We start from the raw sequence: 23,107 nt of genomic DNA, 5'->3' as shown, positions 1-23,107 counted from the left end.
CTTGGGCACATTTGGACCGCCTAGTTTAGCCACCAACTGCAACCAAGACGGTGAGCGGACCTCTTTTTTGAACAATGATGTCAAATTTATATACGATCAAATACTTATCAGATTAAATTTTAAAAGTGTTCTAAGAATAAAATTGTAGCATTTTGTAATGAGAATTGAAACCAAAAGCATTTTGTAATGAGAATTGAAACCAAACATTCTCAAAACTAGCCTCAATTATTATAGCATCTCATATATTAACCTAAAGTCTATCAAGTCCAATATGGATTATAATGATTTTGCAAAACACTATGCATATAAGATTAAATTTTCATCATAAACCAACTAAACAAAAAAACAAACAACTTTTTATCATATAGTAACAATAAAATTATAAACTCCAAAAAAACAATTGACATTTCAAATATTAACTTTCCAATAATCAATATATTTCCAGCTGGTCAGGCAGGGCTTGGAATTAGTCGAACTTGAGTTGGGCCAACCTTGGCCCTAGTCCCTGTGGGGCCAACCCAGCCCCAGCTTAGTCAAGGCCAGTCCACACCAAGTCATAAAATCAAAATAAAAATAAAAGAAGTAAAGAAAAAGAGCTCCATAGTGGTGACCTTAGCCTTGGCCTGGCCCTACCCTCAGGCCGTGGTTGCCTGGCCCAGGATGACCGAGTTGAGCTAGGCTACCCGGCCCATTGCCACCCCTATGGTCAGGGGTAAACTGTCACGACACTAGAGCTTCAGTCATACAAAGGTACAAAAGTATTTCACTAGATCGCTCAATCAAAAACCAATTACAGAATAATAATAACAATCATAAACAAATACTGACATGAATTCAAATTATAATTAAAAGTAATTTGTAACAATGAAAGAAACCTCCAGTACAGTAGTTAAGCATCAACTTCATCATTCTACCACAAAAATTAGAAATTAATAAACAGTACGAAGTTAATAAAAAGTAATTGTCACTAAAGCCTAAGTTAAACCATATTGTAACAATAAAAAACACTCTGAATTCACTCTGACAATAAAAATGAACCACCCCAAAACTGCAGTTAAAACGATGTTGTAACAATAAAAAACACTCTGAATTCACTCTGACAATAAAAATGAACAACCCCAAAACTATAGTCAACGAATTAGAACTGTATTCAATTCATACATGACACGAGAAGGATATCAAAAACTACAAACAAAGCAATAAGATTAAGATTAATATTTCCCGCACTAATATTTGATGTTCACTGAATAGGAGAAAGACATTGGAGAAAGAGAGTCCTTCAATGATAGCCTGCACAATTGTTCAAACACGAGAGTGTTACTGCACGCATAAGAGGCCAACTTACCAAAGATAACAAGACTGAGATTTCATAGAAATTGTAGAACTTGCTCAGCCAAAAAAGTGATGCTCATTAAAGGAGATTTAAGGCCATAAACGCTAATTACAAATTCAAATCAACCTTGAGAAGAAGAAAGCTCGAACATCGAAAAGTAGACAACCACAACATTGATGTGAAAATCTACCAGATACGGACATTACTTAAAGTTCTGAACTTTCAAAGCTTTTTTTGGAATACCTTAAAAGTTAACAACATTTTGTAATGAAAATTTACATCAGACCACCTTAAAATTAGGATAAAAAATTATTAATATTCGAGACATAATCCAAGATTTTCAAATCCAATTAGTATAAAAGATTTTTTAAATTAATATGTATAAAACCTAATTCTAACATCATCCTAAAACATCTACCGACTAAAAAAGCAAACCAATTGTATTGTTGAAAGGTAAAAAAAGGAATCAGTAAAAAAACTTAATTTCACTCCTACAAAGGTCGAGTGATCGACAAGGTGTCACATTGTGTCTTCCAGAGTTTCATTCCAACAAAAAACTATTACATTACATAGCTCAATCAAAAAAATAATATTTACTGACAATAATAGTTATTAACAAATAACCAATAGAAATGAAACTCCAGAACAGCAATCAAAAAACCTCCGTAACAAATAACCAACAAGTAACAAACTATAACCAATTGTAATGAAAAACCTCTGGAACAGTAGCTAAGCATCCAATCCATCCTTCAATTGCAAACATTTGGAATTAATAAATAGTTCGAAATTGATAAACAAACAAAACTTCATTGCATAGTAACTTATTCAAATATAACAGTCACGAAAGCCTAACTTACAATCATGCTGTAATAATAAAAAACACTGATTTCATTGACACAATAAAAAGAACCTCGAAAACCATAATCAACGGTTCAAAAATCCATCTAATTCATACATCCCACGAGCATGATATCAATAAATACAGACAAAGCTAGAAGATTACGACGAATATATACCATACTAACAATATCGCACGCGTAAGGAGCAAACTTACCAAAGATAACAAGAATCAAAGATTTTGTTGAAAATGTACGATGTGTTCTGCCTAAAAGGCCACGCTCATTAAAAGACATTTAAGGCCATACACGCTTGCTACGAATTCGAGTCGATCCAGAAAGCAAATAACAAGAAGAAAAAGAAAATTTCAAAGACAATGGCATTAAGGACATCGGTGTCAAAATCTAATAGACAGGGTCATTACTTAAGATCTTTAAATTTTTTAAGTTTTTCAAAAATACCTTAAAAATTGGAACATTTCATAATGCGAATTAGCACCAGACCTTAAATTGGCATCCAACAAACTCTTCCATTATACTACTATAAGGATTATGCAAAACAATAGGTATATCAGCTTAATTCAAAAACAACTTGTTAATACTAAAACTTTAAGGTAGAAATGGAAGTAGTAATTTCAAATAAAACTTTATGCATGTAGAAAACTAACTCACAAGTAACTAGTATCTAACGTCAAAGAAAATTTAAGCATGTTGAGAACTAACTCCCAACTAGTATCACGGTGGCAAGGAGCCTATTCTATAATTTCATTCCTATCAAGAGTTAAAAGTTAAAACAAATATAGAGCCCTAAGCTAAGATCTCAATCCATATGGTGGCTAATATATGAGGATTTAGAAATAAAAATTATTCTAAAATATAATTTGGTTACTTAAAAAATCAAGACATAACGGGCTTCTTAACTAATACAACGGTTGTCATGTTATATTCAAGAATACATCAAAATGAAGATTAGTTTACAATATGTGCATCATAATGGGCGATATTTTAAAGGGTAAGGTTTGTATAGAGCCGAGACCACCTTCAAATAGTGTCATAGAAATGTGGTTTTAATACTGGAAATCTTTGACTAGCCTTAAATTATATTTTCATCCTTAATCATAAAATTTAAAGCTTCAAAAATTGTATAGACCAAGCATTTCTATAAAAACTTGAATTGCTTAAAAATTGACGGTCCAAAAATGAATTACAAGATGCACTATTTTTAAAACTTGAAATTAATTTTTTTCTCAAATCCATGCATCTTGATGTTAAGATTATCAACTTGAGTACATTTGGGAATCAAAATAACCTCCTCTAATAAAATTTTTGAGGTAGGCTCTAATTTGATTGTTTAGAGCCTAGACTCTATATAAACTTTTCCGCATTTTAAAAGGATATTATAAGGGGTCCAAAGGGAAACAACAAATGGTAACCGTACGATGTTGCAAGCATGACATCTACGTACGGTCCCAAGGAGTGGGCCCCACATTTATGGTAACCTCAACCATCCATCTCAAAGACCTGCGGTTAAGAATGCACCTAGCCGCATTGTAGAGTACAGAATAGTTCAACGTTCATCCTCGAAAAACGTGAGTGAAATTCACAGCGCAGAATAACCACCCACCCATTTTCCAGCAGGCCACCCAAAATGAGACTATTCCCATTAGTATTGCCACCCATAACTTTTTAGGGGTGTCAATGGACCAAATCCGACAGGGGACCTGATTTGTGTCGGGTATGGATCAAAAAATTGCACCCGATGAGTTGGGTCCGGGTCCAAATTTTAAACACAAACACGATTTGGGTCCTAGTCAAGATGGGCCTTGAGGTCCGGATAACATTTTTTAAGTCCCAATATATGAAATATAATTAAATATGATTAAATACATAATTTAACTATAGGTTGGGGTCCGATGATTTCGGGCCGGGTCCGAGTCCATTGCCACCCCAATTAATTTTGTTGCAATAATCAGAATATTAAGTGGATTATTATTAACATGGGTGCGATAAAAATAAATGCACACAACACTTGTTAAAAATAAAAATACACTAGTACAGCCACCCACCTTTTGGGCTCCAATTCCAAAAATAACCCCACAGCAAGCATCTCAATTCTCACCTACTACTAAGAAACTATTATCCTTAAATTTATAATTCCTCTTAGGAGAGTAAAAATCGATGGACAAAGATAAATTTCAAGGTCCCACACTTCTCCTCAAATTCCTAACTGACCCATGAGAAAATCCTTAATTTTATCATCCTTTTTATGACAGAGAAAAGAGAAATGAATGTCATTCTATTATTAGTAAATTTTTCATTATAAATACCTAATGTAAAAACCAGTGTACAAAATCAAAATGAAAAGGGCATAGAAAGAGCAAGAAATCTTACACTCCGTTTGAGTTTTTCTTTGTCATCTCTCTCAAAGCATGGACGCTTAAGAGAACGACTCCTCACCGTCAGGCGGCTGTTACTTCTCCGTTTGCTTATACCCTGCATTGACCGGCCAAAGTACGTTACGCCGTTAGTCCCCCGTCAGATAATTCCTCACTTGTTTCTCTCTCTAGCACTCTCTACACTTTCTACCATTTTTCTCTCTCTAGTACTCTCTCTCTACACTTTCTTCTCCCATTTCTTTTTGTTCCAAGCTTGTTTCTCTCTCTAAAACTCATTTCATTCATTACTTGTCTCTGCTCTTTCTTCTACAATTTTTTTTTTTACTATACTTGTTTCTCTCACTACTAATTGTTTCTCTCACTACAACTTCTCTCTCTACAATTTTTTTTTGTTTTGACTGGAGGAATTTATGGGAAGATTTCTCGGAGATTTGAGCTCCATAACAACAAGGATTTTCCACACGCTCTGCATTTCCTAGCAAGCATGGTTTCTCTTTCCTAATTTTCCATGGCTTTTTCAAGAAAAACTCAGTTTTCCTTTCTCAGTTTTATATTAAATTTTTTCCTTTTCTTTGGGTACTGAAATTGTAAAGATCCATTTGTTGGGTCAAGCTTTTGGGTCTATTTCTCCGCCCCCAATCTCGTGAACTGGGGGTAATGGGGAGCGCAGAGGAAAAGGAAGCTCTCGACAATGGTGGTTTTCAGGCTTGTTGGGTCTCTTTCATGAAGAAATTTCAGCTCAAAAAAGTCTAATTTTTTGCAGGTTTAGCCCAAATGAATGAGCTCTGGTGTTTTCGAGCTTGTTGGGTCCCGTTCATGTTGAAGTTTCAGCTGAGAAAATCTCTCTGTTTCTTTTCTGCAGGTTTAGCCCGAAAGATGAGCTCTCCAGCTATCAGATCTCTCATAATTTGGTCAGGTTTCTCTAACCCTCATCCCTCTTGAGAAACACCAGAAAAAAAGAAAAAACATCTCCTTTTATTCCCCTAATTTTTTGTCGGGTGTGGCTAAAATTCGCCAACGCCATTTGGAATAGAAAGCTCCAAGCTTTAGGATCCGGAAATTTCAGAGCTTGAGATGGACAATAAAGAAGCTCAATATGGTGGGGTTTTCACACCTCTGAAACCAATTCCAACAAAAGGAAGACTGGCTTTCGGAGATCAGGTACAGAGAGAGGGCATTGGAGCACGATGGCTCAAAGACTCAAGCATAGAGGCCGGTCCGTTCAATTTCAAGTATTGCCAACAAAATGCAGCTTCTCTACAAAGTTTAGGAACAATCAGCTCAATCAGCATTCAGGAACAAATGCGAGATCAACCTGCTCAAAATAGTGAAGGGTTTTATTCAAATGTTTATGAAAACGTGGCTTCAACTATAGGTTCCGGCATCCAATTCAGAGGGGGCATTCCTCTCTTCTTTCCGGAAGCTTCTAGAAGGTTCTCAAACCTTCTGGAGACCTCTAGAAGCAGGGGCAGCTGCATGCTTCCCCATCCTGCAATGTCCAGTTCACAGACCTATGATAACCAGATGGGATTAGTAGTGGCTAACCTTCGCAGGGTGTCGAATGCCAGCAACTCTCCTCACCTTCCACCAAGTAATAGTACTCTCAATTCTACGAAATACTTGTTTTTTCAGAATAGAAATTATCAGCATGCAATTCTTCATTTGACCGTCTAAAAGCTTTCTTTCTTTCACACATGCACAGAGAAAAAACCATAGTTTATATATAGAAAAAATATTTCATGTTTAGCCATTTCTTTATTAAATTACCCTTTTTAACCGAAAAAAGAATACAGAAAGTTTGTGCTTACCATGATCTGTGTGTAGCATGCATGCATATTTCTTCGTTCCAATGAGATCCCCCCCTAAAGCATTATGCAGTAATATTTCATTTCTGAATTTTTCCTTTCCCTTTGGATCTTGCAGTTAGATTTTTTACTCAATTTCCCCAAAACATATAACATGAACAGAAGGTTTTGCATTCTATGATTTCCATCTCTATAGAAATTTACAAGCATACATATCTTCACTGAAACGATATGATCCTCCCAAAAGCATAATGCACTACTAATTCATTTTCTTAATTGTCTTTTGGAATTTCCAATTAGATTTTTTACATGTTCATGGTTTTCTGAGAAACACAAAGTAACTTGAAAATCCAACTAGATTTTTTACATGTTCATGCTTTCTGAGTAACCCAAAGTAACTTGAAAACAGGAAGTTTGCGTTTCCCCTGATATCTATGTTCAAACTTCATTTAAATGAGCTTTCCCCTCGAGTATAATGCTGCAAAACTACAATTTTGAACTCCTTTTATGGATGATAAAATTTGATTTGAAAAAGAAAATCTTTTGGAGAACAGGAGAAAAAAAATTCAACATCAAAGGTTTTCCATGAACCCTGTCCTTTTGGTGCTTAAATCTTCAAGCGTTTGATGAGATCTCAAGCAACTAATCAAGTAGTTGATTGGAACTTTTATTCCGTGCCTTTCTCCTTTTTTTTCTTTAACAAATTAAAGCATGTTCTTTAGGAAAAAGGTCAAAAAGATGCATGCATGCAACCCTATTATCAATGGAAGTTAAAATTATAGCTATGCAGGTGGGTTCCCTGTTCCTTACAATCATTTGTACGACCACAAGTTGCCATGTAAACCAGTAGCAAACATGAGTTCAACTCAGGATAATGCTTCTCCTCTAGCACCAGTAACACCAGATAAGAGTAACATGGAAGAAAGGATCAGAAACAACCAATCTCCATTTCCTACTGATTTCCATTTAGAGAGAAATTTACAGCCCAGAGTCCATCCAATAACCCCATTGGAAAACACTCCACTACAGCATAGTGTCTTGCTGGAAACATCGCCACAAAATACACCAGAGCCCTGGGACTTGTCAGGAATTTTGCTGCAAAAGACATCACAACCAATGCTCTTTCCTGAAAATTCACCAGGAAATATTCCACAACCTAGAATCTGCCTGGAAAGTACTACACAGCCTAGAATCTGGCCAGAAAGTACTCCACAGCCTAGGGGCTCACTGGAAAATGAAACCGGAGATATATGTCTCAACCAAGTTGGCTTTAATCTAGAGGATTCTTCCCAAGAGAAAGAACACCAGAATGTGGAAAAGAGTGAAGCTCATGGCATAGACCTGAACAAAACACCTGCTCAAAAACCAAGGAGGAAAAAGATTAGGCCCAAAGTGATTCGAGAAGACAAGCCCAAAAGATCCCCCAAGACTGCAACCCAGAAAGAAAAAGTACACCGAACACCAAATACTGCAAGTCCAAAAGAAAATGGATCAGTTAGGAAGAGAACTCCAGGAAGAACTCCCAAGGCTCTGATGACCCGCCCAGAAGCCATAACCAGCCCTGCTACTATGGCCCCCAATTTTGGCGCCACTGCAGGTATGGCCGCCAGTGTTGGTGTCACTGCTAATTTAGCAACCAAATTTAGTGGTGCTTCTAGTTCAACTGCCAAAGTTGGTGATGCCACTGGTTTTGCCACCAAAATTGGCACCATTTCATGTAGGCGGGTTTTAAACTTTGACGCTGAAATCTACCATAAAGACGGGGCCCTGGAAAAAGTTGCAATGCCCCAAGAGAAACTACAGTCCGGGGGGGAAAGATCTGAACCAATTATACAAATTCAAGATGGACATTCAAGTGTGGAGAAACCAAGAGTGGAAAAGCCATTCGATCTGAACCACACATTACCCCAAATGCCAGACAGCTACCAACCACTGCCAAATCCAGCTGTGAGTAGCTCATTAAATCTACCAAATCCAGAGTTGCAGTCTTCATTGAAGAGAAAGATGAATGCAAAGGACCATGCTCGGAAGAGAAAACAAGTGAAAACTCCTCAAAGATTGCATGGGAAAGCACAAGAAACAAACCATTGTCCCGAGAAGCAGCAATTTCCAGCACAAGGAGCCATGCCCCAAATGCAGAGGCAGCCAACCACCCCAGATATGTTTAATCAAAATCTTCAGTTCAGGGAATCATACATGGGCATGGTTCAGCAATACAGTCTATTCAATGAAAGCAGCAAAAGATACAGAGTGTTTCTTCCACGTTTGCAAGTCAACAAGATCCAGAGGAACTTGGAGCCTACACATATTGAGAATTCCTCTGTTTCAACCGCAAAAGAGGGAGAAACCTTGCAGAGTTCTGCTATAAGGGAATCCAATGCCAATAAAAACCTAAGAAACAGCACAATCTTTGCACTACAAAGCACGAACAGAGAGCACCCAGGTGAAAGCTGGGTCTCTGATAAAAGTTCTGGTGATCCCTCCTCAAGTAGTGCTACAACCAGGCATGGTGCCCCGGACAATGGTGTTACAAGAGAAAATCTAACCAAAGAAGCACTGTCAAACAATGTAAATGGAGAAAGCATGGCCATTTTCGATCTCAATGCCCATAATGATATGATGGCACCAGCTACCCATGTGGAAGAAAAGGCAAAGGATGAAAGTAAGAGAGACTCAGATCTAGTCAATGGCTTGGACCCCTATCAATTGGCTAAGAAGTACAATTTCAAATTGATATCAGAACCTGCTTCTAGTACAGTTGAGCAAGCACCAGCTCCTGTTACAAAGAGGAAGAGACGTGCAAAGAAGGAACCTCACCTTATTGAAACTATGTCTTCCCCCAACCAAGGAGCCTCAGAGTGTTATAAGATTAATGCTTGTGAAGATCAAAGTTCCTCCATGAAATCTCATTTATATTCTCCCATGCCACAAAAAGATGGCATCTTGAGTGCAGCTCCATTCCAGAATCCTCAACCAGGAGGGTGGCATATTCTTCCAAACAAGTACATTACCGATAGCCAAAGTAGCAGCAATTTACAAAAGGGGCCAAAAGCAAAAGAGGCAATCTTAGACCCTATGGGTATAATTGTCCAAAAGATGAACGCTCTTGCGATTGTTGATAAGAGCATAGAAACCCCAAACGATCGAGAACACAATCAGCTGGTGCCTTACATTGGTGCAGGTGTAGTGATACCATATGAAGCTCCAAAGAGGCGCTTGAGGGCCAAAGTCGATCTTGATGAGGAAACGACTAGGGTTTGGAAGCTTTTGCTGGAAAATGACACAGATGGTCTAGATGGAGCGGAGAAGGACAAGGAGAAATGGTGGCAAGAGGAACGTCGAGTATTCTGTGGTCGGGCAGACTCGTTTATAGCACGCATGCATCTGGTGCAAGGTACTCCTGTGCTCCTGAGGATGTTTTTCCTTAACCTTCCATTGTTATTGTACGTTATGTATGCAGTAAATGGTAGCTAAAGCATCTCGTCTTTCGAAAATTATAAAGTCAATTTTCACAATCCTTATTGCACGGCCTAAGTGTTTTAAGTACAGGATTCATCTTTATTCGCTGATCTCTTGAGTGTCATGAGCAATATGCACAAGTTTTACAAAGACTTTGATGCAATCAACTCTCAAGTTTAAGCGACATCTATATAACTAACAAACAGTGTGTGAATTTTGACACTCCTCTCCATTATTATTATTTCATCATCATTGTCATCGACACTCCTCTCCATTATTATTACTCCATCATCATCGTCATTATTCTTACTTCCATCAATTTTCGTAAAATCTCTTGCTAAGAGGATGACTTAGTGTAGAACTCATAGATCATATCTCCTTGCAACCCATCCATCAAATCTCTTTCTCTAAGCACATTCTAAGTCCATCTCTATCCCAACTTCAAACAATTCCTAAATTCTCTCCCAAAAGTGTAGGGAACCCAGGACTCCCACCTCATGTATTTCCTAAAAGTACAGAACTCTAATGTAAAATTGGCATTCGTAATTTTATGACAAAGAATATCTGTTACTTAAAATATAAAAAATTCTGGTATTGATATATCCTGCAAAAAGGAAATTTTTGTAATAGCTAAAAAAATGAATTGTTTTATCATTATAGTAAATTAGTTAAGAACAAAATGGGAAAAAAATTGCAATTAAAATGTGAGTATTAAGTAAATAGGAAAAAGAAAGACTCATCTCATGTCTTATCAAAAACTTGAGGAAAATTGGAGGGAAAGGAGATGATAGTAAGAAATTCGATAATCACTCCTATATATTCTCCTATAGTATAATAAAGATTGCCATGAATTGTTTTTAAGCAAAGAATATTCTTAATTTAAAATTTAAACAATATCAAGTATTAGATGTCATAAACAGGATATTATTTACCAAAAGATGAATGTCTACTCAATCACACGTTGGGGTCATAAGAATTTATTTCACCATATTTTTAGTTTACAACAGCTAGTAGCAACATTTGATATTTATAACATTGCTTTCAGGTAAATGATTTTCAAATAAAGGGCAGTGGATTTGACTTTTTTCAAAAGCTAATACTGAAACAATCACACTATTTTGCAGGAGACAGGCGCTTCTCCAAGTGGAAAGGATCTGTTGTGGACTCAGTAATTGGAGTATTTCTAACCCAGAATGTGTCTGACCATCTATCAAGGTAAATGGATGTTTTTTTGCCATGAAACTTCACCTCAAAATTGATTAGAGAAACTAATCCTCTTTATCTTGTCATAATTCCCCAGCTCTGCATTTATGGCACTTGCTGCAAAGTTTCCTCTCAAGAAAGAAAACAAGAATACAATGGCTCACCCAGATCTAATGAAGATGTCTTCTCAAGAACCAGAAATTGTCATCCTGGAAGTGGATGAAACAATCCAATGGCAGAGAGATTTGTCAGGCACACAAATCCCCAGCGAAAGTCCTATGGTCCCTCCTGACAATGAATGCAGACCAGAGCTTACAAAGGAAATAACACAGTGTAATGAATCATATGGGAGTAATATCATGGATGAAAAAGAAAGCACATTACAAGGTACGCACCTACCGGAGCAAAAAATAAGGCAGTTATCATACGGAGAAGTACTTGAGCATCAGATACAAATCCCAACGACAGCAAAGGCCAAAATGAGTTTGGCGGAAGCTGAAAGTAGCGAATTGATGCCAAACATTGTTCCTGATTTAAATTCGTCTCAATATTCCACTTCTACAGCCCAGACTTTTGAGGCATATGGGTCAAGTTCAGGATCCACTCCTGATATAGAGGATCTTGTGACCTGTAGCAATCAGAACTACCTATATGGCTCACAATCCTTTATGGATCTTCTTAATTTGGCAGAGACAAACTACTTCAGGGACATGTACATAAGTGGTAACTTCACTGTGTCATCTAAGGAGTATATTGCAAGTGCATCAGACCACTTCGAAAGTATGTTGTATGGGAAGAAGATATCAAGCTCCCATCAGTCAGGTTATCAAAAGGTCTCAAGTTCATTATCGAATGATAGCAGCCTTGTAATCCAGACACAAGTTGAGCTGGAGAAAACATTGGATGAAGAACCTTCTAATGGTTACAATTTCATAGGTACAGAATGCGCTGAAGTGTCAGTTGGAGCAAACAAGTCTCCTTTACTTTCAGCTGATTCTGAAACTGCAGCTGAGAGTTGCACCAACTGCACAGGAAGACAAGCAGATTCCAATAAGGAAACTGCATCCGAACTCATTAATCTACAAAACGCAACTTATGGCACCCAGCCATTCCTTACAAGTGCAATGTTTGCACAAATATCTGATGACCAAATGCATTCTTCACCCTCATCCGTAACACGAAACCCCAGAAGAGATTCTAACTTTAGCAATATCTTGGAAAAGGAGAAGTGGCAAAGCACAACTCAGGGATCAAATGGCACTTCCCAAATCATTATAGATTTATTAGATGATCACGAACATAGTTTCCCAGAAAAATCAGCAAAGCAGAATCTCTTGTCTGAAAGCCCTCCAATGGCGAAAGATGCAAACCATGCTGCAACTCTCATGAATTTACAACCAGAAGGCAAGAAGATACTGGAACAATGCAGTTCAAGTTCGCTAACATGTCCTCCAGATGTAGCTGAATGCTCTAGAAAATTGGATGGCAAGATACCATTAGAAAACATTGCAGATGGCCCAAGTTCAAAGGATGAAAGTTCAAGTGTAACAAACGCAATGAGTGGAAAAATGGAAGCAAAAGAAAAGAAGGTAAGGACCCCAACAGTCAGAAAAAAGGTTTTCGACTGGGAGGCAATGAAAAAGCATATAAAGCCTTGCACTAAGGAAAGAAGTCCTGAAACACAAGATTCAGTAGACTGGGAAGCAGTGAGATGTGCTGAAGTAAATGAAATAGCTGATACCATCAGGGAAAGGGGAATGAATCACATGCTTGCAGAAAGAATAAAGGTATCATTCAACTTCCTGCCTAATCTCTGTCTTTATAATCAGTATATTAGAGTTCATTGATTCCACCAGATGCTTAATTCCCTAACGTCCTATTTCAAGGGTTCCCCAATTAATCAAGCCTGTTTAGGTCCTGTATGTATGACTAATGTTCCATAACTTGAGTATCAACTGCAGAATGAAATTAGAAATCTCACTTAGCATATACCTGACAGGAAATGGACATCTCCATCAAAAAAACTTTCATGTATGCCTATCTGGTTATTTTGTCCTCATTGCTTAGCACCGCTGTGTGCAGGATTTCCTCAACCGGCTGGTCACAGAGCATGGAAGCATCGACCTGGAGTGGTTAAGAGATGTTCCACCTGATAAAGCAAAGTAAGAGAAATCTAAAGCATCCTAACACCCCATGGGTTTATTGGAAAATTCTAATATTGATATATATTGCTTGCAGGGAATATCTCTTAAGCGTTAGAGGATTGGGACTCAAGAGTGTGGAGTGTGTCCGCCTACTAACACTTCAGAATCTAGCTTTCCCAGTAAGAATTTATTTGTAAAACTGGCTAAAATACATCGATGAATACTGTATTCACATCATCTTTTTTCTGATTCATTAGGTTGATACAAATGTTGGTCGTATATGCGTACGTCTTGGATGGGTGCCACTTCAACCGCTACCAGAGTCACTTCAGTTGCACCTTCTCGAAATGTAAGTGTAATGAACCATAAGATCTTCAAGACCATTGTATTTATTGAAGAAACAATTAATGATACTAAACATCTGATCTCTAACATGCAATATCTGAATATCCCAATTAAATCATGTTATTTTGTTTTCTCTTGTGAAGGTATCCAGTGCTGGAGTCAATTCAAAAGTACATATGGCCTCGTCTATGCAAGCTTGACCAAAGAACATTGTAAATCTACAAAACCTATTAAAACATTCAATTCATAAAACCAGTCATATGGAAATTGCACCAAATAAATAGGAAACCTAGTTTTACAGATTTGCTCTCCCAGTTACCTGCATAACCAATTTTGAATTTAGCTTATTAAAAAAAAAAAAAACTACTATGAAATTGAGGAAGCTTATCCAAACACTTATTTTTTGTACAGATATGAGCTTCACTATCAAATGATTACATTTGGAAAGGTAAAGACTTAGCAAGATTAATAGTTCCTTCACTCTTGTGTTTATCTAAGATGGATATGAAATAGGCATTACAGCCAAAATGCCAAATGGAACAATTAATCCAACTGCAATGCAGGTTTTCTGTACGAAGAGCAAGCCAAATTGTAACGCATGTCCAATGAGAGGAGAATGCAAACATTTTGCCAGTGCATTTGCAAGGTAGCAGCACATCTCCACTTAGCAACTTATTTAGTTCTTTCTGGACATATCCGTACGTCACTAGCCCACACACTTGCATATAATCATGTGCTTTCTTGATAAATATAAGCATGCGTAGTTTCCAATGTATATTCATAAATCCTAGATCTGCTAGCTTACCAACACATCTACAATCAAGTAAATAGATAGGTAAATAGAGAGTTAAAGAGGTGAAAAAAACGGAGGAAAAACAAAAAAATAGATAAGCAAGTATAATACACTGGTGTATGCCCATGAATAGAAAAGAATACCATATCTAAGAGAACAAACGAATGGAAAGCTTGACCAAATGATCGCTGAACAGGAAAACACAATCACACTGTACGTGAAAGCATATAATTCAAAAGTCAAAAAATACTCCCCTTCATAAGTTTCTATGAAACAAAACCAGAGGAGATTTACCCCATTAAAATTAAAAAATTGCTGATATTTACCTTAAAAGCCAGATTGCCTTCGAGGTTGCTCTGCGAACTCCGGAGGATAACAACATGTTTATGGTTCCTGATTTGCAGCCCAAGCACTGACCCTGCTTCACAGTGAACTTATTTTCTTAAGGAATTACAGGGAAGGAAGGAGCAATTTAAGAATATAAAAAGTGCCAAGGGCAAATATCATCACGAAGAGTCAAATTCCCAAGGCCAAAAATCTTCTAGTGATCCTAACAAATTATTAAACACCACAAGGGAACTAAATATTAAGGAACAACAACCTATATGTCTGGGCAACTATTCCATGTTGATCATCTTATGGGGAATTATTCTAGTGAAAGATAAGTCCACCGTTACAAGCATTAATTATAAAAAGCAACAGTAATGTTGTCATGAAAATATTTTTAGAATGCCATAGGTCAAATTCCCAGATAGATAAGGAGTGCAACATGTCAATAAGAAAAGGCAAACCAACAAGCAGAAGTCCCATGACAAATGCATGTAATGCAACTAATTACATGTTCAGATAGCTAACACCCACTTTCCACAATTTCATGATCAAGTTTTATTATCTCGACATGCTACTCACCAGGATATAACACCAGCAAGGTGACTTCAATGCTTGTTATGTGCATACCAAACTACATTGACATGCAGCATCAAATTGTGGCCGTCACTTGGACAGAGAGTATGCATATGGTTGCACATAGCCTAAGATAGCTCACAATAGCTCATAATGTACATCGATGCCTAAGTGCATCTTCAGAAAACGTTCTGCTTTTTTATAAATGACACTCAAAACTGTTGAATGCAGTGCAAGACTTGCTCTACCAGGTCCACGAGAGAAAGGCTTAGTAGGTAGGATGAATCCATATATGACAATGAATGAGCAAAACTCACATATACATCCACTGCCCCTACCCCCACTGGAGACAATGCCACTCTCACAAGAAGGTCAGGACAGCAAAAAGTGTGAACCCATCATTGAAGAGCCAGCAACCCCAGAACCTGAATGCATAGAAAGCTCAGAAATTGACATTGAGGACTCTTTATGGGAAGATCCTGAAGAAATTCCAACAATTGATCTCAACCTCAAAGGCCTGTCACAAAATGTTCAGACTTACATGGAAGAAAACCATATGGGACTCCAAGATCCTGATATGTCAAAGGCATTGGTAGCTTTAACTCCAGAAGCTGCTTCAATTCCGATGCCAAAACTCAAGAATGTGGGCAGACTGCGTACTGAGCACCAAGTGTAAGCAAGCAAAATGAATTGCTTCTTTCACATCATTTCCCATGTTTGATCTTTATTCAAAAATCTACATTTTTCCTAAATTGCAGGTATGAACTTCCAGACAACCACCCACTTCTCCAAGATGTGAGTAAATATTACTATATTGTTTCCGTGAGCATTTGCAGTAGTTACAAATTCAAGCTTTCTTTCCAAACTAAATCATGAAAATTGCAGTTGGACCAAAGGGAGCTCGATGATCCATGCACCTATCTTCTTGCCATATGGACTCCTGGTAAGCTAATCCAGAAAAGCAGTTTCTCAACAGTTTACAAATTTATATCATAACAAAACACATGTTGAATAATAAATGTGCAAAATCTATAATTATGTTTTTCATTGATGATCTAATTGTCATATGATACTCCCTCCTCCCAGGTGAAACAGCAGATTCAATTGAATCTCCAGAAATGTGCTGCAACTCCCAAGCATCTGGCAAATTATGTGAGAAAGAGACATGCTTCGCTTGTAACAGCATACGAGAAGCTAATTCCCAAACAGTACGAGGAACATTACTGGTGAGAAGAATAATATCTTTAAACAAATATTTTCATGTTTCAACATTCTTGTTAATTTGCCTATTATGGATAGGTCATCATTGATCAATATGAATCAATTGCAAACCAACAGAACAATGTTTGAAACATCTTTCTGTGAACAGATCCCATCGCGAACGGCAATGAGAGGGAGTTTTCCACTCAATGGTACCTATTTTCAAGTCAATGAGGTACTATCAAATTTCAAAGTTTTCCATATCCTATTACATCAACAAAAAGAAAAAAGAACAATAAAAGGTCTCCATATCCTCAACTAACAAATAAATAACATGCTCACATATTGTAGGAGGTTGATAATATCCTCGCACTGCACCTTACACAAATATCAATATGCCGAAATGGACGGCAAATGGGACGAAATTAGATTTCAACTTTTAGAAGTAATTGGGCCAAAGTATAGTTAATTGAACACTGCACACCTATGCTTATGTTTTTTTATTTAGCTTCATATTTATATTCTGCTTCTAGTGAGCATGGAATAGAATCAACAATGAAATGTTCTTAAAACCGCATAACAAGTCCAAATTGCCAGGTATTTGCTGACCACGAGTCCAGCTTGAACCCAATTGCGGTTCCTAGATCATGGATATGGAATCTTCCCAGACGAACTGTTTACTTTGGAACATCCATCCCAACAATATTTAGAGGTAATTATGACAGTACTGAATCGTGGCTTATCATAAAGGAGACAGGGTTTTTAGTTAAGAGACCGACAGAAACCTGACTAATCGATCTACTCCTGGTTCATTTGAAATAGGTCTTACCCTACAGGAAATTCAGTATTGCTTCTGGAGAGGTAAGAAACAGTTACCCCTTGTAATTCTTTGCCCTTTCAATACTTAAGGAATATCAAGACATCCCCATCTATACACACACATGCACGTACGCATCTTCTAGATTAGAGTTTTAGCCACATAAATGAATAAGTGGATATAATTTTAACTTACAAGACAAAGATCTATGTGATTACAGACATTTTTAAAAATAGACCAAAATGCATGTACTTAGATGGATATTAGATATATACACAGAGATATGAAGAAAGCAAATTTAATGTGCATGTAACCGATAACCATACACACACATGCAGTTACCATTAACCTTTACAGGGTATGATCCATTTTGTTACCCTTTAACATTTAAAGATTCTGGTTATACCACATTCTGTAATAGATCACCTTTGGGTGGTAGAATTTTACATAATTCCAAAAATACATTTTTAAATATTTTAGTGAACTTTACCATCCATCACAACACAATCGAAGAAACCTTCTGGCACAGAAAAAAAGCAAAATTAAAAGATAACCTCAAGGCAACAAATGAGCCCAATCCCCCAACTTTCTGCCCCTCCAGAGTCATGGGAACCATCCGCCATGAACAGAACAACAAGACCCAGTAATGTGCCCATCCCAACATGCCCCCTATAACCAAGGACTTGAAGATCCTACAGGGACTACAATGCATTGAGGAACATTTCAAACAACCTGCTTCTAGGTCTAGGTCTACACGCCTTCTTAAGCACCATTCTGTTGTACTATTGCACTAGGTCATCCACTATTCCATGGAACTCTTAGTTATGAGGCCCATGAGATTACAACTACTATCGGATCCTTGCTCTGCTCTTTCGTAGCCTATATATTATTCATGAAGGTTACATTATCCATTTTCTTAATTCCTAAGGAGATACATACAAGACATTCTTCTCGACTACCCAACCTCTTTGCAAAGGACACTATTGATAGCTCATACCAGATAATCCCATCCTCAATGTTACTGATCTCAGACCAAATAGATCTAGACAAAGGCCTTTTGATCTTTATAGAAGCAATGTAATAACAGGCCATCACTGTCACCTTATCCTCAATGCAAGTGAAATCACATATCCGGAAGCATGATGGCCCATGTCTGGAGACAATTGCATGATGGAATGTTCTCCTGTACAGCGAACCAACTATAAGCAAGTCCTTAAGTCCGAGACATGCTAAGAAATCCATGATGCCCCAGCACAATTGCGAAATAGTGTCCCAAAGGACCTGATTGAGAACAGAGAACTACTATTACGGATGCGTATCAGCTCCAATCCAAGGGACATACATTTAGACAACAGAGCAACATGCTCAAAATCATGTGTTTCGTTGTCCTTGAGGTTCCTCCTAAAACCCTCACGCTACTCTGCCAACCCACATTCCCCTCACAAAGTCCATGATCAACGTACCATAACTAGAACTTCGGGAAACAAGACAAGGAACTGACGTCAACCTGGAAAAGCTTAACATACAAATCCCAACATCTACCTTAGATCCCCAACAACATATCCATGGTAAAATGGTGCTGGCTACCCCCACTAACACTGGACCATGCGACATAGGATTGCAAACCGCTTTCTAATCCCCCATTACTGCCTTTCTACAAAAAATAGTCCTAAATACAATTTATATTCTCTAATGACCCCAACGAACATAGAATAGTTCAGAAAACATCCAACATAAAGGGATGAATAGAAAATCACTTAATAGGGGTTACCCTATCAGCATACAAGAAAAGGTAGCCTTTCCAGACAGCAAGCCCACAACTTCATATTCTCTTTCGCAAGGTATCAAGGGCACTTGTCTGGATTGCTAATGGATCTCGAGTTGTACAATGAAGATGTGTGCAATTTACTGTGCCAACAAGGGAAGTGGGGTCCTCCAACTGATATCCCACCACCAATAGCTCAGTTACCATACAAGCCGATCCTCAAATAGAAAGCCACCTCATAGCACCTGAGAACCATTATCAGGTTCAATGATTCATCAAGATTGCATAAAACAGACCCAAACTGTCACTCCTTAATAATTACAAGGATATCACTTTCTTACCATTGATAGCACCATCCCTCTACCAGCCCCACATCAATCATGAGAGCACAGACAACTGAAAGCTTCAAACAGTCTCGAAGAAATGCCAAAGAAACACCACCTTGGTCTAGTCCTATTTCTCTCTCTCCACAACTACATATTTGCAACTACCAATTTGATACACAAAAACATACAAAATAAAAATAAAAAAGTACAACCATGTAAATGTAGTTACGTTACAGTAGTTGCTAAAGGAGTATTTCATAGTGTTCACCTTCACAATAGAAATTATTTGCATTTAGGAAATTTCCAATACATATATGCACAAGTATGACTTACAAGTGAAGAAAGAGATCTATCAGGACTTTGGGTTAACAAACGCTCCTCTTCTGGTTAAGACACTTTTATTTCTCAAAATTTACAAAGCAAGTTTTTTTTATAAGCCGAAGTAATTTTCTCGTAATTCTGCTTGTAGCAATTTACTAAGTTGAAGTGTTGAACAAAGTACCTACTGTATGGTGTCAAATGCTAGCTGGAAAGGATTTAACTAGACTCCACATATGACTTGCTTTATGTGAAATTACCATGTACGACTTGGAAAGGTAGCACTCAAGGCAACCTACATTCAACAAGAGTAGCACTTATGTGTGCATAAGCAACAAAATAACATGATTTTGATTGTGGTGAGCATGATCATTTCCAGGAATGTATTGGTAATTTATCGATCCAAAGGTGCTCACCAAATTACTATTTAGAGGTATTGTGGTAATACTCAATTAGTACTTAGTCTTTTAATGTTAAGAGAGAGTTTTTCGAAATAACATGTCCAAATATTAGAGTACAATAATCTTGACTGGTCTGACCCCATCAATTTTCAATCTATTTACCCATGGGCATATAGGGGAAAGCCAACACTAGCTAGGAGTTCGCTTTCTAATTAAGAAAATCGACAAGTGGTCGATGGTCCTAATTGATCAAGACTGGATTAGGAAGTTATAGGGGAGTACCAGATGTGCCTAGACTTTGTTGGGAATCCATGATAGATAGGTTGCAGGCTTGAAGCAAAGAAAAAAGGGGGAAAAGGGCACTTCTCCAATATGCAAACAAGTTTTTATTTACTATAAGTGGGATGCCCAATCTACAATGTAATGGTACACATAGAGAGGTTTGTCACAACCAAAACTTCTAGAATTGAGATTTTACTACAGGCTCCTTTGCATATTGTCTGCAGTTCCTTCCCTTCTAAGGCTTCACAGCTTCTCCTAGTTGAATATAATTCGTATGGAATAAAGAACTGCCAGTAACACTTTTTCCTTGACCTTCTATGACTATTTATCTTCATCCAAACTAGGTAATCCCATTTTGAACTTTGTCCGACAGTACTCTAATCTAAGTTAATCAAAGCATTCAAAACCAATGCAATATAGCAAAAAATTTCCATAATATTAAACAAAAATATAGTATCAGATAGCTTTAAATTTTCACATCTTTTCCACCAATGTGACATATGAAAGTTGGAAATGGCCACAAACTTTCCATAAAATAGTCTGCTAGGATCACACACAAATACATAATGGAGAGGAATGGAGGTGACGAATCAATAGGATGATTTATGCTTTATTTGTGTAAAAATTCTAAAGCTGGTGGCTTCCATTGCAGGATTTGTATGCGTACGGGGATTTGACCAACAATCCCGTGCGCCACGCCCCCTATTAAGCAGGTTACACTATCCGGCAAGCAGGCTAACCCAAAACAAGAATGGACCCAAAAAGGAGGTCTCAGCAAACTCAAGCACAAATCCAGTGAAGTCCTAACCGCGTGTTGATTCAAATGCAAACAAACTGACCAACAAAAAGCATTTTATTCAAGGTTGGCTCAATCAGATGCCTCCACCATATGTTGAATGGGAACTAGAACGCAGCAGTAGTGTAGGAACCCATGGAGTACGTGGGTTTGTAAATGATTCTCATTGTTTAATTGCACATGCTCAGAATCGAGCCATTCTTCTAATGTCAGTTCATCAGAGGTAAGTCAAGAAATTGCACGGGAACACCAAAAGTTCTCACGTGCGTTGATGTTTAACAATTTAGGGCTGATTGAGAAGGGCACATGTGCTCATAGGAAGCTCCAGTTGTACACAAATGAGAAATTGAACTTCAATAAAAATCCATCGCAATATAAGGATGTGCTACGTACATTTTTTCAAATTTCATGGCTAGATCTCTTTATTTCCAGAATGTCATATCCAACAGCCATGCGACTATTCATATGCCCTGTGATAATAGCCAGTTCCGTATCAAATGCTTTCAATTATTCAAAATGAGCAAAGGGAAAGCAATACAAAGATCAATGGTTCCAAAACCAAAAACCTTGGACTAACAAAAAGTAGCCCAGCACAAAGGAGCAATTAAAGTTCCCACTTAAAAGATTCCAAGCCCAGATGTGATTTTTCTTTTTGTTAAGTTATTAAACACCTAGATCAATCTACAGCTCTAGAACAGGAATGGGTTGGTCAATCAGAGCCTCAACTGAAAATAAGACTGCAAAATGTTTGCTTTAATACAGAACTCAGAGCACAAGCATGGGAATGTTAACATGGGCGATATACGAGCAAAGCAAAAATAACCAGCCAAGAGAGCTACGGGCAACCATCAACTGTCCTGAAAAGGCTCCGGAAGAAAGCATGATCAAGAGCATATGTTCTCGTGTTCTTGTCAAGCACTTCTGTGTGCATGATTATGCACACACAAGGAACTGAAACCTCCCAAGAAAAGCTCATTGTTTCATTAACATGTGGTTCCTGTGACTTTAACATTTTAGCAATCTCAATTGGATTTAAGAATCGTGCCAGCAAAATGGCCCAGCTTCCCCAATTTAAATGGAGAAAAATCATGGCTGGATTCCGCTGTGTTCTCTTTTTTATTTTTTTTCCACAAGGCCTTCCTCCTAATATTTACATTATTATTATTTATACACATATTTGGCAATCTACATGTAATTCATAACTCAAATGTCTTCTCCCTGCCAATAAGTGGCAATGAAACCAGAAAAACAAATATAGGTGTACTTGACTGCAAGGGATGAACACATAAGCATCAAGACATCGCTGTCTCATCCACAAACCACCAGCATTTGAAGTTCATGAATGGTGAGGGTCAGGGCCCCAGATATGTTTATTATATAATACAATGCAGTATATACATATATATGTATAAGAACCCGTACTTGATCCATCTGGACTATTTCTGCATTTCAGACCTAGACCTGGGTCAGGCTGACTCGTTTTACGACCCTTAAATCTTCTATCTGGTTTTTTATAATTTGACAAGATGCCCCAAAAGACATGACACTACTTTTTGGAATAATAAATGCATGACATTACATGTGAGAGATAAGTATGAATTCCTCTGTTTTGCTAACATGGAAGAGTAAAATATTATTCAACTTCAAAAACAATCCTGCTAAGACAACACATTCAACATTAATCAAAAATCTAAAATATAACAAAGCCCTTCAAAATAATAATAGTATTTCAAGCTCAGAAAAACTAATTAGAATTTCTATAGTACAGATTCCGGTATAAGGACTGAGGAACAATTTCTTGGATTTGTTTACAGTTCTATGAACCATTCTTTATGCCCAAGGTTGAATATGGTGCAGTAGATAAATAGTAATATCCCTATTGTCGAATAGGGACCTGTCCTAAAGTAATAAAGCCCAGGTTGAACCCAAGGTACAAGGAAAATAAAATAAAATAGAAAGTACGTAAAAGACATAGGTTTCATAAT

General features: G+C 37.5%; 1 protein-coding gene and 1 long non-coding RNA gene across 3 annotated transcripts in view; one reads left to right on the top strand and one right to left on the bottom strand.

Moving 5' to 3' along the window:
* Positions 1-889: 889 nt before the first annotated feature.
* LOC110007862 (uncharacterized) overlaps positions 890-23,107 on the bottom strand; it is a 34,574-nt gene continuing 12,356 nt past the window's right edge. The window contains exons 2-4 of the long non-coding RNA XR_002282144.2: positions 14,641-14,732; positions 4,561-4,662; positions 890-1,290 (exon numbers count right to left, since the gene is read on the bottom strand). This is a non-coding gene — a long non-coding RNA (uncharacterized LOC110007862). The remainder of the gene's footprint in view (positions 1,291-4,560; positions 4,663-14,640; positions 14,733-23,107) is intronic.
* On the top strand, positions 4,517-21,526 carry LOC18441425 (protein ROS1A). Of its 2 annotated transcripts, none has more exons than XM_088851911.1 (19): positions 4,517-4,680; positions 5,428-6,156; positions 7,161-9,764; positions 10,954-11,044; positions 11,130-12,819; positions 13,115-13,194; positions 13,271-13,355; positions 13,434-13,525; positions 13,665-13,733; positions 13,933-13,969; positions 14,085-14,167; positions 15,449-15,889; positions 15,976-16,012; positions 16,103-16,160; positions 16,304-16,443; positions 16,587-16,652; positions 17,015-17,129; positions 17,240-17,278; positions 20,979-21,526. In XM_088851911.1, exons 2-19 carry the CDS (start codon positions 5,640-5,642, stop codon positions 21,131-21,133), a joined length of 6,399 nt encoding a protein of 2,132 aa, XP_088708037.1. In that variant the 5' UTR covers positions 4,517-4,680; positions 5,428-5,639; the 3' UTR covers positions 21,134-21,526. The 2 variants fall into 2 exon arrangements, with proteins under 2 accessions (XP_088708037.1, XP_020527334.1); XM_020671675.2 differs by lacking the exon at positions 4,517-4,680 and adding an exon at positions 4,862-5,328.

Source organism: Amborella trichopoda, chromosome 11 (genome assembly GCF_054954075.1).
Source record: "Amborella trichopoda isolate Santa Cruz 75 chromosome 11, AtrichopodaSantaCruz75HAP2 v2.0, whole genome shotgun sequence".
Taxonomy (NCBI): domain Eukaryota; kingdom Viridiplantae; phylum Streptophyta; class Magnoliopsida; order Amborellales; family Amborellaceae; genus Amborella; species Amborella trichopoda.
The sequence above is the reverse complement of the archived record's forward strand: the minus strand, read 5'-3'. Positions and strand labels throughout refer to the sequence as shown.

Bases quoted from the DNA above. Each gene is read 5' to 3' on its own strand.
- LOC18441425 (XM_088851911.1), top strand. From the start codon at position 5,640: ATGGACAATAAAGAAGCTCAATATGGTGGGGTTTTCACACCTCTGAAA. The intron at 15,890-15,975 runs GTAAGCAAGCAA...CCTAAATTGCAG, and splicing joins CTGCGTACTGAGCACCAAGT to GTATGAACTTCCAGACAACC. The intron at 17,130-17,239 runs GTAATTATGACA...CATTTGAAATAG, and splicing joins CATCCCAACAATATTTAGAG to GTCTTACCCTACAGGAAATT.